The sequence below is a fragment of the Salminus brasiliensis genome, chromosome 12 (assembly GCF_030463535.1).
Source record: "Salminus brasiliensis chromosome 12, fSalBra1.hap2, whole genome shotgun sequence".
NCBI classification, from domain to species: Eukaryota; Metazoa; Chordata; class Actinopteri; order Characiformes; family Bryconidae; genus Salminus; species Salminus brasiliensis.
In genome coordinates, this window is record NC_132889.1 from 31,833,476 (window position 1) to 31,848,475 (window position 15,000).

General features: G+C 41.6%; 1 protein-coding gene across 4 annotated transcripts in view; it reads left to right on the forward strand.

Moving 5' to 3' along the window:
- Positions 1–15,000, forward strand: part of znf385c (zinc finger protein 385C) — a 118,874-nt gene that overhangs the window by 46,778 nt on the left and 57,096 nt on the right. Inside the window, exon 1 of one of the 4 annotated variants that reach the window (XM_072694184.1) lies at positions 9,198–9,335. The exons of the other annotated variants lie outside the window; for them this stretch is intronic. Within the exon in view, the coding sequence (XP_072550285.1) occupies positions 9,326–9,335 (10 nt within the window). The 5' untranslated portion in view covers positions 9,198–9,325. Of the gene's footprint in view, positions 1–9,197; positions 9,336–15,000 lie in introns of those variants that run through there. 4 annotated transcript variants of the gene reach the window in all.

Sequence of the window (15,000 nt, forward strand, 5' to 3'; positions counted from 1 at the left end):
ATCAGACCAAACAGATGCTGCCCCAGAACAAAGAGAGAGCAAGTCCTCTGTGTCTGTGTCTATGTGTGTGTGTGTGTGTGTGTGTGGGTGTGTGTCATTGAGCCTAGGTCACTGGGGTGGTCACATGCCCGATTCACCCTACCATAGTTTGAGCTAAGGGTCATTTTCTGTATTCATATAATTTATTTAAAATGTATTTCACTCCCATTTGTTTATGTAATATTGTATTTTATTTATATATTCATAATTAGTAATAATATAACTATTTATTTCTGTTATTATATAACTATTATTTCTATAATTATTTTTTATTATTTTAATTTAGCAAATTATTTTAGCAACATCAGTATAAAACTGAGCGTCTTGTCCTGCAATAACCATTTTAAATTGATATCCTGTATGGACAAAAGTATTCAGACACCTGCGCATTCATTGTTTCTTCCTAAATCAGGGGTATTAAAAGAGTTTATCCAGCTTTTGTTGTAGTAACTGTCTCTATTGTGCAGGGAAGAAGGCTTTCTGCTAGATTTTGAAGGATTGCTATGAGGATTTGATTGCATTCCGCAACAAGAACATTAGTGAGGTGAGGATGTTGGATGATCACCACCCCACCTCAAGTACTGGATGGAGCACCATCATTTCTGAGAACACTGGAACAAAGCTGGGGGGCTTTATACCCCTCTAGGCCACGCCTGGCATTAGGCATGGTTTATGTTGATTATCTCCTGCAGAGAGTCCTACTCTATTGGCAGGTCTTCCTTACAGTGTGCATTAGGGGTTTGAGATTCAGTTTTGCTGCATCTGTAACTGGAACACCTCAGTTACGGATGGAACAGTTGGGATTTCTCCCTCTATTACGTAGCGGTGGACGGCCAACTTCTGAATGTTAACGCTCCCACTGCTTGTAGTCCTGTGTCTCACCAAGCCCCGCCTCTGCAGGCTACTTGATGGCCTACCAACATGCATTTTTCAAGTGCTCTGACAAGTCAGGAGTCCAGCAGCTCTTGAGGGTGGATCTACACTTTAAAGACATATTTGAACAAAATTCTTAATGATTAGGCCAACAACTATTTGTACTTTTTTAATGAGGAAGGTCATTAACATGTCATCATTAACTGATATTGTCTTTAGTTGCGCAAATGACCCATCTGTGGTAGTGAACACACACACACACACACACACACAGAGCGGAGGGCAGCCAATTCCAGCACCCGGGGAGAAGAGAGGGTGAAGGGCCTTGCTCAAGAGCCCAACAGTCCGGCAACCCACAACCCTGTTATCAATAGCTGAGCCACCCCTTTCCCAACTCACCTAACTAAGTTCAATGCTAAAGCTTCAGCCTAGAGTGTGTTATTATTATTATGGCATTATTATTCTAATTGTTATTATTATTATTATTATTATTATTATATACATTTCTGATCCGGTCCCACATTCGCAAAAATACCACTGAGCTAATCATGAGTCCTGTTTTTCTCCTCTTCCTGAAAACACACACACACACACACACACACACACTCACACACACACATAATACAAACTGCTATCCTAGCTGTGAAACTCTTCTTGAGGCGTCTGGACAGTCTGACCTGTGTGTGTGTGTTTGTGTGTGTGACCTTTTCCCCTTTCTGCTTCTACTCATTGGCGTGACACGGTCAGCGGTGTGTGTGTATTCTCAGGGTCATATGTGTGTGAGATTTCACAAAGTTAGCATCCTAAGGGAAGACTCAAATATGTGTGATGCAAAAGTGTGTGTGTGTGTGTTATCCATGGTGGAATGGGTGGGTAGCTGGTTATGTCTATGGCATTTGTGTGTGTGTGTGTGTGTGTGTGTGTGTGTGTGTGTGTGTGTGTGTGTGTGTGTCTGTGTGTTTACAAGTGTATACTCTGCCAGATCCTCCAGGATTTCGTCTCTTCACAGCTCTGCGTGTTTGTGCACACATTTCTGTATATTCTTTATATGTTTGATAAACATATAGAGGTCTGAGACTTTGACACATCACATTGAGTCCTTATCAAGACCAAGACCAGATCTAGATCAGGACACTTTGAGTCTCAGTCAAGACCAAGACACATTAAGTCCAAATCAAGTTCGAGACCATGGTTAAGTCCCAATCAAGGTCAAGGTCAAGGTCAAGACACATTGAGTTTGACTCAAGATAAAGACCAGGACACATCAGCTCTGAGTCTAGATGGAGCCCAGGACACATCATGTTTGAGTCAAGATCAAGACGTTTGTCCAGACCAAGACCAGGAGCAGACAGTTCTGAGAGCAGATGCTGATTACCGACTGAGGAGAGCAGTGATCTGTATTCCCCTCGTTAGCCAGTCTGATTACAGATTTATTTTAGACTTAATAAAGATTTTCAGCACCGTGGTGTTTGTGTACCATTGTGATTTTGAGATGGGATTCTAGGCCTTTACATAACCCATTAACCATGTCTCACTCAGAGCGCACTGAAATGATCAGAGGAATTCTGTCAATAATTCCTGTAAGAATTAACGGTTATTCTAACTATCAGGCCTCGCTCTCCCTCTCCTCTCGTTTAGGACTGTATTTGTATGAGCTTTCCACTCTCTCCTCATCCCTACAGGTGCTCCAAGCTCAAACTCCATTCTTTCTACTTGGCCCAAATATGCCTACAACTCTCTCTCTCTCTCTCTCACTCTCTCTCTGTTTGCCAGTAGAGCAGGCTGCTATAGCTGGTGGCTGTAAGTCTCTTTGTTGTCGGATTTTCCACTCATCTTCCACAGCTTGGGCTCTTCCTCCCTTTCTTTCAGACTGATTTGTCATGAAAATGGCCCTTTCTAGAAACCACAGTAGTGTATATGTGTCTGTGTGTGTTGTTTCACTTGTTTAAAATATACAGACCACCAACCAGCTCCACATTAAGAATACGCCTTCTATTACCAATAATATTCTACGTTTTGAGAAATCAAGGATTTTAGTCCACAACAATTACAAGAAGGCCGCAAAATCCTGGTGAGTCTGGTTCGGAAAGTCGGGAGGACCTCCCCAACCCCCTAGATGGCTGCCCTGCACATCAACAGTCATAAAAGCAGTAGCGTTATACAGTTTATTAGCACCTAGCATTATAACGCTGCTAATGCTAACCCGGGACAATGCTAACAGTACTAACCTGGGACATGAATCAAGTTGGGCATATTTTGGTTAGATTCGCCATAAAAGGTCCAGTACAGCATAGGAACACAAGAGACGACCTGGAACAACTGGGGAGGATAACAAGAGTGCAGGGCTATAAAAGAGGCACAGGTAGGAATACTAATGACTGGGCAGGGCTGGGGTGGAGACAAGGCCCAAAGCTACAGGGCACCAAAAGCAAAGCAAAAACAGACACGGACAAGGTGAAGCCACATGTTGCATTGGTAGTTTCCCTAAGATTAGATTTGGTAGAATTCCAGTATATTATCTTGCTTACAGTATAGCAATATATCACAGTATATTGAATTGTACCCGCCAGGTTCTTGCCAATACACAGCCTTACTTGACTGCAAATGATTTTGATCCCTTTGGATATTCCAGCATGCATATTACACACTCCTCCATCAATTATATTTATGTGCACATCGATGACTCTGCCATTTGCTCACTGAACTCTAACAGAAGGTCTTTAATGGGCAGGCTATGGTCAGCAGCATAAACAAACGTTCATTAATAGGATTTGAGCTCTGTAAGCTATTCTTTGTGCCAGCTCTTTCCATCATTTCCACTGCCTTGAGTTGATAGTGTTGATGGAGCTAGTAAACGCTGGCCTATTGGGAGACGTGTAAAAAAGACCACCTCACCTCCAAAACATCTCCATTATAACAGCAAACTATGACCCATCCCATTCATCCCTTTCTCACCAATGCTGAAAATCATTTGAGCCATGGTTTTAACATTAAAAGCCACAACATTAAAACCACTGACTAGTTAAGTGAATACCATTGAATATCTTGTTATAGTAGCACAAGTCAAGAGGTGGGATCTACAGATTAGGCAGCGAGTAAACACACAGTTCTTGAAAGTGATGTGTTGGAAGCAGGCGCAAGAATCTGAACCACTTTGAGAACTTAAAGGATCTGCAGCTTACGTTTTAGAGGTGAGGCATTCACCCTAACATTGGACCAACTGTTAAGCATGAAGGTGGTAGCATCATGGTCTGGGGTTGTTGTTTCAAGTAGAACTGGTACATCATACAAAGTGGATGGCATAATGATCCTTCATTATGCCATCCACTTTGTATGATGTACCAGTTCTACAGTTGGTCCAGTTCGGTCTCCTTCAGCATTCATCACAATTAGGACTTACTAACAGAATTTGAAGGATCTGCTGCTAAATTACTTGGTGTCCAATACCATAAGGAACCTTAAAAAAACTTGTGGAGCCTGTGGCTTGAGGGGTAAGAGCTGTTTTAATGGTATGAGGGGAACATACCCAACATTAGGGAGATTTTTTTTATGGTCAAATTTTGGTACTGCCAATTAACCCAACCGCTCGTACCTCCCCCTAGCACTAGAAATGCTCCCAACACAAGGAGGTTAAGCACTTAACACGTCTTCTCTGATACATGCAAAGCCAGCAACTGCTTCTTTTCGACCTGCTGCTGATGTGGCATTGCCAGGCAAGTGACGCTCGGAGAAAAGCCATAGTGCCATAGTGGTAGTGCATTTGACCGCTGAGGCACTTGGAGCCCAAGCAGGTGGTTTTAATGTTATGGCTGATTGGTGTATATAATTAAGAGCTGTTTTTGTCTTAGTAATAAATGTCAAAGCCGTTTCAGTGATTTATTGGCTGTTTTTTTTATACCTATAAATCTGTGAAACCTCAATATTAGTTGCTGATGTTTGAGTTAGATTAAATATAAAAACAAAAAATAATCGCAGTAACTTTGTAGTTCTCTATAAAGCCCACATAAGGACAGCAGTAAAAGTTTGGGTAAGTATGAGAAACAAATGCTTTATTTATTTCTTTATTTTTTTGCCCAGCCTAAATAGGACGCAGCATACTCCCTCAGCCCAAATAATGGGCACCCTAATATTAAAGAGTGACGTTGATTGGCAGGGCTCCTCATTTAACTCCATTTGCACCCAAAAAGGTTTCTGCCAAATGGCTGCCAAGGTCATGATGGACTCTTAAATGCCTCTTCTCTGCAGTTAACTGCTGCCATAATAGACTCTTAATGCTATTGCTGGAGCAAATCACCTACAACTCCACCTGTCAATCACCTGTCACACACCTCACTGCACTGTGGGGTTCCAGAGGACCCGGGGCCTAATTACCTTCAAGGTGGAATATGTAAGGAGGGGCTGAATTATGGCTAGTCGGACTTATCGAGCAGCTTGCTAAGCTAACGTGCCATGCTTGGGTTTAGCCTGGGCTGATGTTTTGAAATCAATGCCTGGACTGCTTATGGTCTAGGGATTAGCATTTCAGGCAGAATTAGACAGATGTTTAAAGAACCCCCCTTATGTACTGTCCCAATAAGGTTTACTGTTTATAAAGGCTAAGTAACATGTAACAGTAAAGGTCATGCATATATCAGGCTGTCTGAGAAGGACCAGTGGGATTTGAGAACTACATCTTTATGATATTACCTAAAACACTATTGGGAACACATCTGGATAGGTAGATGTACACTATATGCCCAAAAGTCTGTAGACACCCCTTTTAATGAACACATTCAGCTTCTTTAAGTCTCCCCCATTTATAACGCCGATATGCAAATGCACACACACAGCTCATCTAGTCCCTGTAGAGAAATATTGCCAATACAATAGGACTCTGGAGCAGATCAACATGAACCTTTTGGCACCATGCCTAATGCCAGATGTGGGCTAGAGGGGTCTAAAGCCCTCCAGCATTGAGCTGTGGAGCAGTAGAACTGTGCTCTTTGGAATGATGGTGCTCCATCCAATACGTTTGGCATTGGGGAAGAGGTGGGGTGTTGGAAATGAAGTGGGGTGATGATCATCCAACATCCTGACCTCATTAATGCTCTTGCTGCTAAATGCAATCAAATCTTCACAGCAATGCTTCAACATCTATGTAAAAAACCTTCTGTAGACACAGGCTCTCCAACAAACGTCAAACCATTGATTTCTGAAGCAACAGTGAATGAGCAGGTGTCCCAATATTTTTGTCGAGATAGAGTCTTTTTAGATGAGTAATTATGAGGCATTTAACCACAAGAACAGTGCACCAGCTGTAAAGCACGGTGGTGGTAGCATCATGCCTTTGGTTACCTGTACTTTTGGGATAAGTTGATATTAGTGTTTCAAATTCTGGACAGTAGAGACAGTTACTCCAAAAAGTTTTAAGACCCTTCATTTTAGGAGACACAATGAATAAGCGGGTGTCCTAATACTTATGTCCGCATGCTGCATCCCACCTTTTTATAATGTGTGATGTATTTGTATGACAGCTGACTCCTTTGCAACCAGAAATAAGTCATTTCTTTGGGAAACGGTATCTAATAGATGCAGTTTGATACCTTGTTTGCTGCTTCACAAGCCCAGCAGCTCAGCATCCCAGGGCATCGCACCTTAGAGGATAGCTGGTGGGCTTTTTGCTTCAGAATTACAGAATGAAAGAACAAAGCGAGAGCCGGAATCGACCGGTGTGTGATGCCGTAAGCTTGTTTAGTCGCTCTGTGATTCTTATTATGTGTGTCAATGGCCCTGATAACCTCTGTCCTGCCAGAACTTTTTTCACTGCCGCTTAGTACTCTGGCAGAAAGATGACACAGCTGTCTCTGCTGTCGTTACTCATGTCATGTCAGTGTCCAGAGCTGCAGGGCTGACAAAAACACACACACACACTCTTATGTGTGAACAGGCAGTCTGTGTATGCATGTTGGTTTGGTGCATTAGATCCATTACCCTTCAAAAGATATTGTTGACATACCATCGCAATACACTTCAGCACTACTAGGCCGTGGTTATTAGAGCTAGACTCTCAGTTTAGGCTGTAAAACGTGCTCAAAACAAGGGAGAAAAACTGGACTGTATCCATGGAGGCCTGACCTCCTCACGACTTACAGGACCTAAAGCCAAGGTTGGCAATTTCGGTCCTGGAGGGTCAGATTCCTGCATTCCTGTGTTAGTAGGTCCATTAGAGCAGGAAATCAGCAAACTGTGCTGGCCCCTGGCCCCTGTTGCCCACCCTGATCTAAAGGGTCTGCTGCTAACGTCTTGGTGCCAGATACCACAGGACACCTTCCGAGGTCTTGTAGAGTCCATGCCTCGAATGGTCAGATCTGTTGTGGTGGCATTAGGGGGACCTCCTCAACATTAGAAGGTGGGTCTAATGCTATGGCAGATTGGTGTATGTAGAGCTTTAAGGTTCAACCCTTTTGTTTCCAAACGAAGTTCAGCAGTGGAATAAGAAGGTGATAGAGATTAAATACAGCAAATGCAACAAATCTGTTTAACTGAAATGGCAAGACCTTTTTTTGGTGTCCAGAAATCATTCGACCTTCTCTGAAGGCCTAGAAGGCCTTGTGTGTTCCCCCTGTATTTTAGCACTGCAGGTTTAATACCAGTATGGATTTTGGTGACAAATATTCAACATTTGTTGGGTTTTGAGCTTTACGTGTGACTTTCTTTCTGCTCCAGATTCCTTACACCTCCCAAAACCTCACAGTGGGGGTAAACCAACTATGCTAAAAGGGTTCTTTGAGTGATGCCAAAGATCAGGGAGGGGGCAGGAGGGGGCAGAGTCCAGCACAGTTTGCTGATTTCGTTGCTCTAACTGTGGCAGTGGTGGCTCAGCAGTTAGAGCTCCGGGCTATTGATGACAGGGTTGTGGGTTCGTAGCCCCTGGGCTTGGCAAGCTGGCACTGTTGGGCCCTTCACCCTCTCTGCACAGCAGTGGCTGCCCACCACTCCGGGCACGTGTGCTCACTGTCCACTGTGTGTGTTTCACTAGTGTGTGTGTTTTGTGCAGGAATCTTGGCCTCCAGAACTCCTGCCGTAGACTAACCAGTTTTGTCTTCATAATGAACCATTGCTGTGAGTGAAGAACCTTTTAAAGGTTTAAAGAAGTGGACGTAAGGGTCTTCACTAATTGAAAGGTTCTACACCCTCATACCTCTTTTACAACAGTGGTTCTTCTACGGCCTCGCTCAAAAAGGACCTTCTGCCGCACCTTGTAGGTGTAGGTGAACGGGTGTGTGTGGTTTCCTGCAATAGACTGGCGCCCTGTCCAGGGGGCATTCTTGTCCAGTGCCCTTAGGCTCCGGACCCATCACCAGCCATGACCAGGAAGTTGAGAATAAGACGATGGATGGGTGTTTTTTAATTTTTATTTTCTTAATTCTGAGCGCTACCAGCAGTAGTGAGATCCAGTGGCTGGGTCTCCAGCGATTGTGCTGCGTGTTTATTGGACGCGAGAGGCAGTTTTCCTGCCTGTAATCATGTCTGGAGGCTGAAAGAGGAAGGATAAAGATGGAGCCGAGGGTTGGATTAGATTCGGTACATCTGTAGGAGGCATGATGGAGGGAGGGACCCTAGACAAAAATGGAGGGATGAAAGAAGGAGGAGAGAAACTGAAGATGATGTTTCTGCTTTGATCTTTTACTTCACCTGATCCACGTCCTCCTGCTGACGCCTCGGTCATTATTAGGAAAGAGCAGCATCTGACCCAGCTTAGCCTTACTGTTATTACCCCTGCACACACACACACACACACACACACACAATTATTTAGCTGAAATCAAGCACCATGAAGAGAGAAAATAGAACCAGCTAATTTTCCCATCTGTGGTCGTTCGTTCAGGTTAAATGGGGGTAGAGAGAGAGAGAGGGAGAGAGAGAGAGAGAGAGAGGGAGAGAGAGAGAGAGAGAGAGAGAGAGAGAGAGAGAGAGAGAGACCTAGAAAGAGAGAAAACGGGATACAGAGAGAAATAGAAAAGAGATGGAGACTCTCTCTCTCTCTCTCTCTCTCTCTCTCTCTCTCTTTGCTTTCTCTCGCTCTTTCGTTCCCTCTCTCTCTCTCTCTCTCTCTCTCTTTGCTTTCTCTCGCTCTTTCGTTCCCTCTCTCTCTCACTCCCTCTCCCTGTCTCTCTCTCTCTCCCTCCTCCTCCTCCTTGGCGGTGGGGCAGTGCGCTCGAGCATGCGGAGCGATTGTGGCGCTGCTTTTGCGCAGAAGAGAGTGAGATACTGAGAGAGAGAGAGAGAGAGAGAGAGAGAGAGAGAGAGAGAGAGAGGAAGTCTCGTGCTGGAGGTGTAGTTGGAGCTGCTGTGCGCTAAGGGGATCTGTTTGTGCGCGCGTGTGTGTTTGTGAGGGTTGTGGAGAAACTCGGACTGATCTGAACACTCAGACATGCTGATCGGTAAGGCACGAGCGCGTCTCCTTGTTTCGTGGTGTGTGTGTGTGTGCTCGCGCGCGTTTCTCGGTGCAATAGTGCGTGTTTTCTGTCTCCTTGTGTCTCCTTACACTGTATGCATGTTTGCGCGCGCGCGCGCGTGCGTGTGTGTTTGCGTGTGAGGGCGCGCGAGCAAGAGTGCATGCTTGGTGTTCAAGTGTCTCCCGTTTAGCCGGTATGTCGCGCGTGCCGGTGGCGCACAGATTTGCGCGTGCTGCGCGAGCTGCGCGCGCTCCGACACCGGCGCAACTACCTTTGTAGTGGCGCGCGGAGAGGCATGGACGGCACGAGCGGGGCTTACAGTGAGGGGCAAAGCTGAGGGAAAGGGAGAGGAGTGGAGGAGTGGAGGAGTGGAGGACACAGTGGAGGTGTTGGTGTAGGACACAGGCGCGAGTACACGCGCACGCACACAGACACGCTGGACAGAGAGGAGCGGCAGGTCTGGAGAGGCAGTGTGTGTGTGTGTGTGTGTGTGTGTGTGTGTGTGTGTGTGCTGCAGTTTGAGCTCCAGGAGAAACAGCGGTCTGTTCCGGAGAGAAGTTTAAAGCTTGGCTGGTGTTAAAGAATGACCTTTTACAACCCCCCTCCCCACCCCTCCCCTCCGATGGGGGTCCTCCTGCCCCTCAGTGCTGTAATGTCCTTCACACAGAGCACAGAGAGGCAAAGTGAAGCTCGTGATGGGGGCTGAACCTGCGGTCCTGAAACAGGCTTCAGTGGGAAGGAGAGAGCCGCGCTGCAGGATCCAGATCAGAGTTTAATGAAGATTATTGAAGAAATGCAGAATTTAATAATTAAACACACGTGTAGATATTTATTTATTTATTGATTTATTTATTTATTTATTATTTTATGATTAAATAAACTCCGACTATTTAGTCGTTTAACCTGATCGCTCTAAATACAGTATGATATTACACACACACACACACACATATATCATTTCACATATATTAATTTTATACAAAATATAAGAGCAGAAAAAATGAAAGAAAGATGAAAAATATATGAATAAAATAAACAAATTTAAATATAAAACGTGCTATACATTTCTATATAATTATATATATGTGTATGTGTGTGTATATATAAATATATACAAAATATATTTAGATTAAAAGTATATATATACACACACTCTATTTACTCATGTATTTTATTACACAGTATTTAGTGTGTGTATAAAAATATATATAATAATTATATATATATATCATATATACAATATTAATTTTATATAACATAAAAAATAAATAGTACAATATATATATGTATAATTAAAACATTTATTTGCAGATATATATTTTTTCTTTTATATGTATAGATAAACATACACACACATTATATATATATATGTGTGTGTGTGTGTGTGTGTGTGTGTATAATGTAGAAATGCATAGTAAACAAATCTGTCGCAGTGTTTGCTGCTGCGGCCGCTGTGTGTTTGGCTGCAGTTTGGTTTATAGAGTAAATTCACAGTACAGCTGTGCTGATGTTTCAGTGGAGGAGGACACTGCAGGGGGAGTGTGGTGCTGTTAATGCTCATGTGTGTCTCCTCAACCCCTCGTTTTCTCCCCTCTCTGCCAGTCAGATACCTCTGTCCTGACACTCTTGGCAACACAGAGGTCACAGCCCACAGTTACACACTTACCAAGCTACAGCTGTGCTGTTTACACACACACACACACACACACACACACACACACACACACACACACACACACATACACGTACATGCATACACACAATTATTAGGTTCAGTTTAAAGGGAGTGGTAGAATGTCTGATGGAGTGAAATAAAGGACATTTAGTAAAGATAATAGATATTTTTGATGTCACACAATTGTGCAGTATATATGTGTTTATTACTATTATATATGTGTAATAATAATTATTATTATTATTGTTTAACTACAATCAGTCCAGAATGCTGTTATTCTTATTGGCATTTCTAAATGTTAATGGGGTAAATTATTGCACTGATTATGAAGCTGGAACTGGTGAATATGAATCTGCAATATTACTATTATTATTATCATTATTATTATGTTATGATTATTATTATTCTAACAATATTATGTATATATTATTTTGGTAACAAAAGCACAATTAAACAAAAATGAATTGATTGGTCAATAAAACAGTTCTAATACAAAATAATAGATAATAGATATTATATTAATAACCTATAATAATAAATATAATAATATGTATAATAATAACGGTAATAATAGTGTACCAGTCTGCCCTGATCTGAGCGCAGTGTGTGTCACAGTGATGCAGGGCAGGAGACTGCAGTGATTATAGACTGCAGACAGGATCAGAAGAATACACTGAACATGAATGGATTCCGACTCGAATGCCTTCCCGAATATTCCAGGATTTCTGTGCTGAATTGTGTTCGTGTGTGTGTGTGTGTGTTATCTGTGTGATGCAGCAATATTTACAGCCGAACTGCAGTGTGTTCTGTTCTCTGCATCGAGCTGAAAACCAAGATCACCAACACACACACACACACGTTGTTTTTGAGCCTCGTCTCGTAGAATGGAATGGAAGGTGGTCTTTCAGGGGTCATAATGCGGCGGAGGGCTGTGTGGACAGCACTGCACCAGCTTGTGCACATATTTACAAAAGAACACACACGCACACACACAATCACACACACTGAGACACACACATTGTGTAGAAATACAGGGGTAAAATGGTTTCAGTGTGCAGTCATGACGCAGTGTGTGTGTGTGTGTGTGTGTGTGTGTGTGTGTATATATATAAATATGAAAATGTGCAGTGTGTATATCTGGTATATTATGGTGTGTGTGCTTAGAAACAGAAATACACATTGTATATTTCTGAGTGTGTGTGTGTGTGTGTGTGTGTGCATATAAACCCAAATTAATTTTGTTAATACTTTTTATTGTTGTGTGTTTCAGTGTGTGTGTGTGTGTGTGTGAGAATAGAAACAGAAATTTAAATTTTTTTTGTGTGTGTGTGTGTGTGTGTATGTGCATGTGTGCATTGAAACATGGAGATGTACATTGTGTATTTTAATGTGTGTGCGATGTGTGTGTGTGCGCGCGTATAAATAGAAAGATGCGTGTGTGTGTGTGTGTGTGTGTGTGTGTGTGTGTGTATGTGTGAACAAGAGAGAGAGAGAGAGCTTGTGTGTATATGCCGACTTTTGCTGGGCTCATGGATAAATGTACTGTGCATATTGGGGGTGTGTGGGGGTTTGTGTGTGTGTGTGTGCATGCGTGTGTGTGTGTGTGTGTGTGTGTGTGTGTGTGTGTGTGAAATGCAGTATCAGGTGAGGGTCTGTGAGCTAGTGTTTTCATTTAGTAATAGGTGGGGCTGATGATGGAGATGGTATGTGTGTGTGTGTGTTGGGGGGGGGGGTATTATTAGGTAATAATGCTTTGCCCCGCCTGCAGGTGCATCATCAAAGCTTAAAAGCCATTATATATTTTGATACTGAAAACAGTGTTATTATATTATTACCATAATTATAAAATGAATTATGTTTAATATGAGTAGGAGTGTAATATGTGTACTGGTATTTAATCAGAGTACTGTACTGGTATTTAAATAGAAAGCATTGTACTGGTATTTAATCAGAGTACTGTACTGGTATTTAAATGGAGAGTACTGTACTGATATTTAAATGTACAGTATCGTACTGGTATTTAATCAGAGTACTGTACTGATATTTAAATGTAGAGTACTGTACTAGTATTTAATTGGAGAGTACTGTATTGGTATTTAAATTGGAGAGTACTGTACTGGTATTTAAATGGAGAGTACTGTACTGATATTTAAATGGAGAGTACTGTACTGATATTTAAATAGAAAGTACTGTATTGGTATTTAATTGGAGAGTACTGTATTGGTATTTAAATAGAGAGTATTGTACTAGTATTTAATTGGAGAGTACTGCATTGGTATTTAATTGGAGAGTACTGTACTAGTATTTAAATGAAGAGTACTGTATTGGTATTTAAATTGGAGAGTACTGTACTGGTATTTAAATGGAGAGTACTGTACTGATATTTAAATGGAGAGTACTGTACTGATATTTAAATAGAAAGTACTGTATTGGTATTTAATTGGAGAGTACTGTATTGGTATTTAAATAGAGAGTATTGTACTAGTATTTAATTGGAGAGTACTGCATTGGTATTTAATTGGAGAGTACTGTACTAGTATTTAAATGAAGAGTACTGTATTGGTATTTAAATCGGAGAGTACTGTATTGGTATTTAAATGGAGAGTACTGTACTGATATTTAAATAGAAAGTACTGTACTAGTATTTAATTGGAGAGTACTGTATTGGTATTTAAACGGAGAGTACTCTACTGGTATTTAATCAGAGTACTGTACTGGTATTTAAATTGAGAGTACTGTACTGGTATTTAATTGGTGAGTATTGTACTGGTATTTAATCAGAGTGCTGTACTGGTATTTAAACACAGAGTACTATACTGATATTTAAATGGAGAGTACTGTACTGGTATTTAAATAGAGACTACTGTACTGGTATTTAAATAGAAAGTACTGTACTGATATTTAATCAGAGTACTGTACTGATATTTAAATAGAAAGTACTGAACTGGTATTTAATCAGAGTACTGTACTGGTATTTAAATAGAAAGTACTGTACTGGTATTTAAATAGAAAGTACTGTACTGGTATTTAAATGGAGAGTACTGCTCTGGTATTTAAATTGAGAGTACTGTACTGGTATTTAAATGGAGAGTACTGAACTGATATTTAAATGGAGAGTATTGTACTGGTATTTAATCAGAGTACTGTACTGGTATTTAAATGGAGAGTACTGAACTGATATTTAAATGGAGAGTACTGTACTGGTATTTAATCAGAGTACTGTACTGGTATTTAAATGTACTGGTATTTAATCAGAGTACTGTACTGGTATTTAAATGGGGAGTACTGCTCTGGTATTTAAATAGAAAGTACTGTACTGGTATTTAATCAGAGTACTGTACTGGTATTTAAATGGAGAGTACTGCTCTGGTATTTAAATAGAAAGTACTGTACTGGTATTTAATCAGAGTACTGTACTGGTATTTAAATGGAGAGTACTGCTCTGGTATTTAAATGGAGAGTACTTTACTGGTATGTCTTAAAAGTTCCTGTAGATGTAATATGTAATGTGTAATATTTCCTAATACTTTTGTCTATATAGTGTATGATTATTTGTCATATATAATACCACCCAAACATCACAAGTGGGCAAACAAAATATGACAAAAATATGGGCCCAGTAGTATTTGCTGGTGCTGAAGATAGGTGGGAGCGTTGATTAGGAGCATCTTATTGATGCTGGATGATGGACAGAGAAATCAGCAGTATCACAGCAACAGTAAGAGGCTGATGTTGGCTGGATGAGCGGTGTGTGTGACTAGCGTGTGGTGGCAGGGCTTGAGGAGGGGTGTGCTGACTGGTCGAGAACTGATTGTTGTCTGTTTTTCTTCTAACAGAAGACAGATGGAGTGGTTGGTCAGGCTGAATGGGTTCGTAAATGAAGGCTTTGTGTTTTTCTGAAACGCGTGTGTGATCGCCGCCTGTGTTTTGGTTTCGTTTTACTGCAGACGGCGCAAAAATCATCATTCATTGATT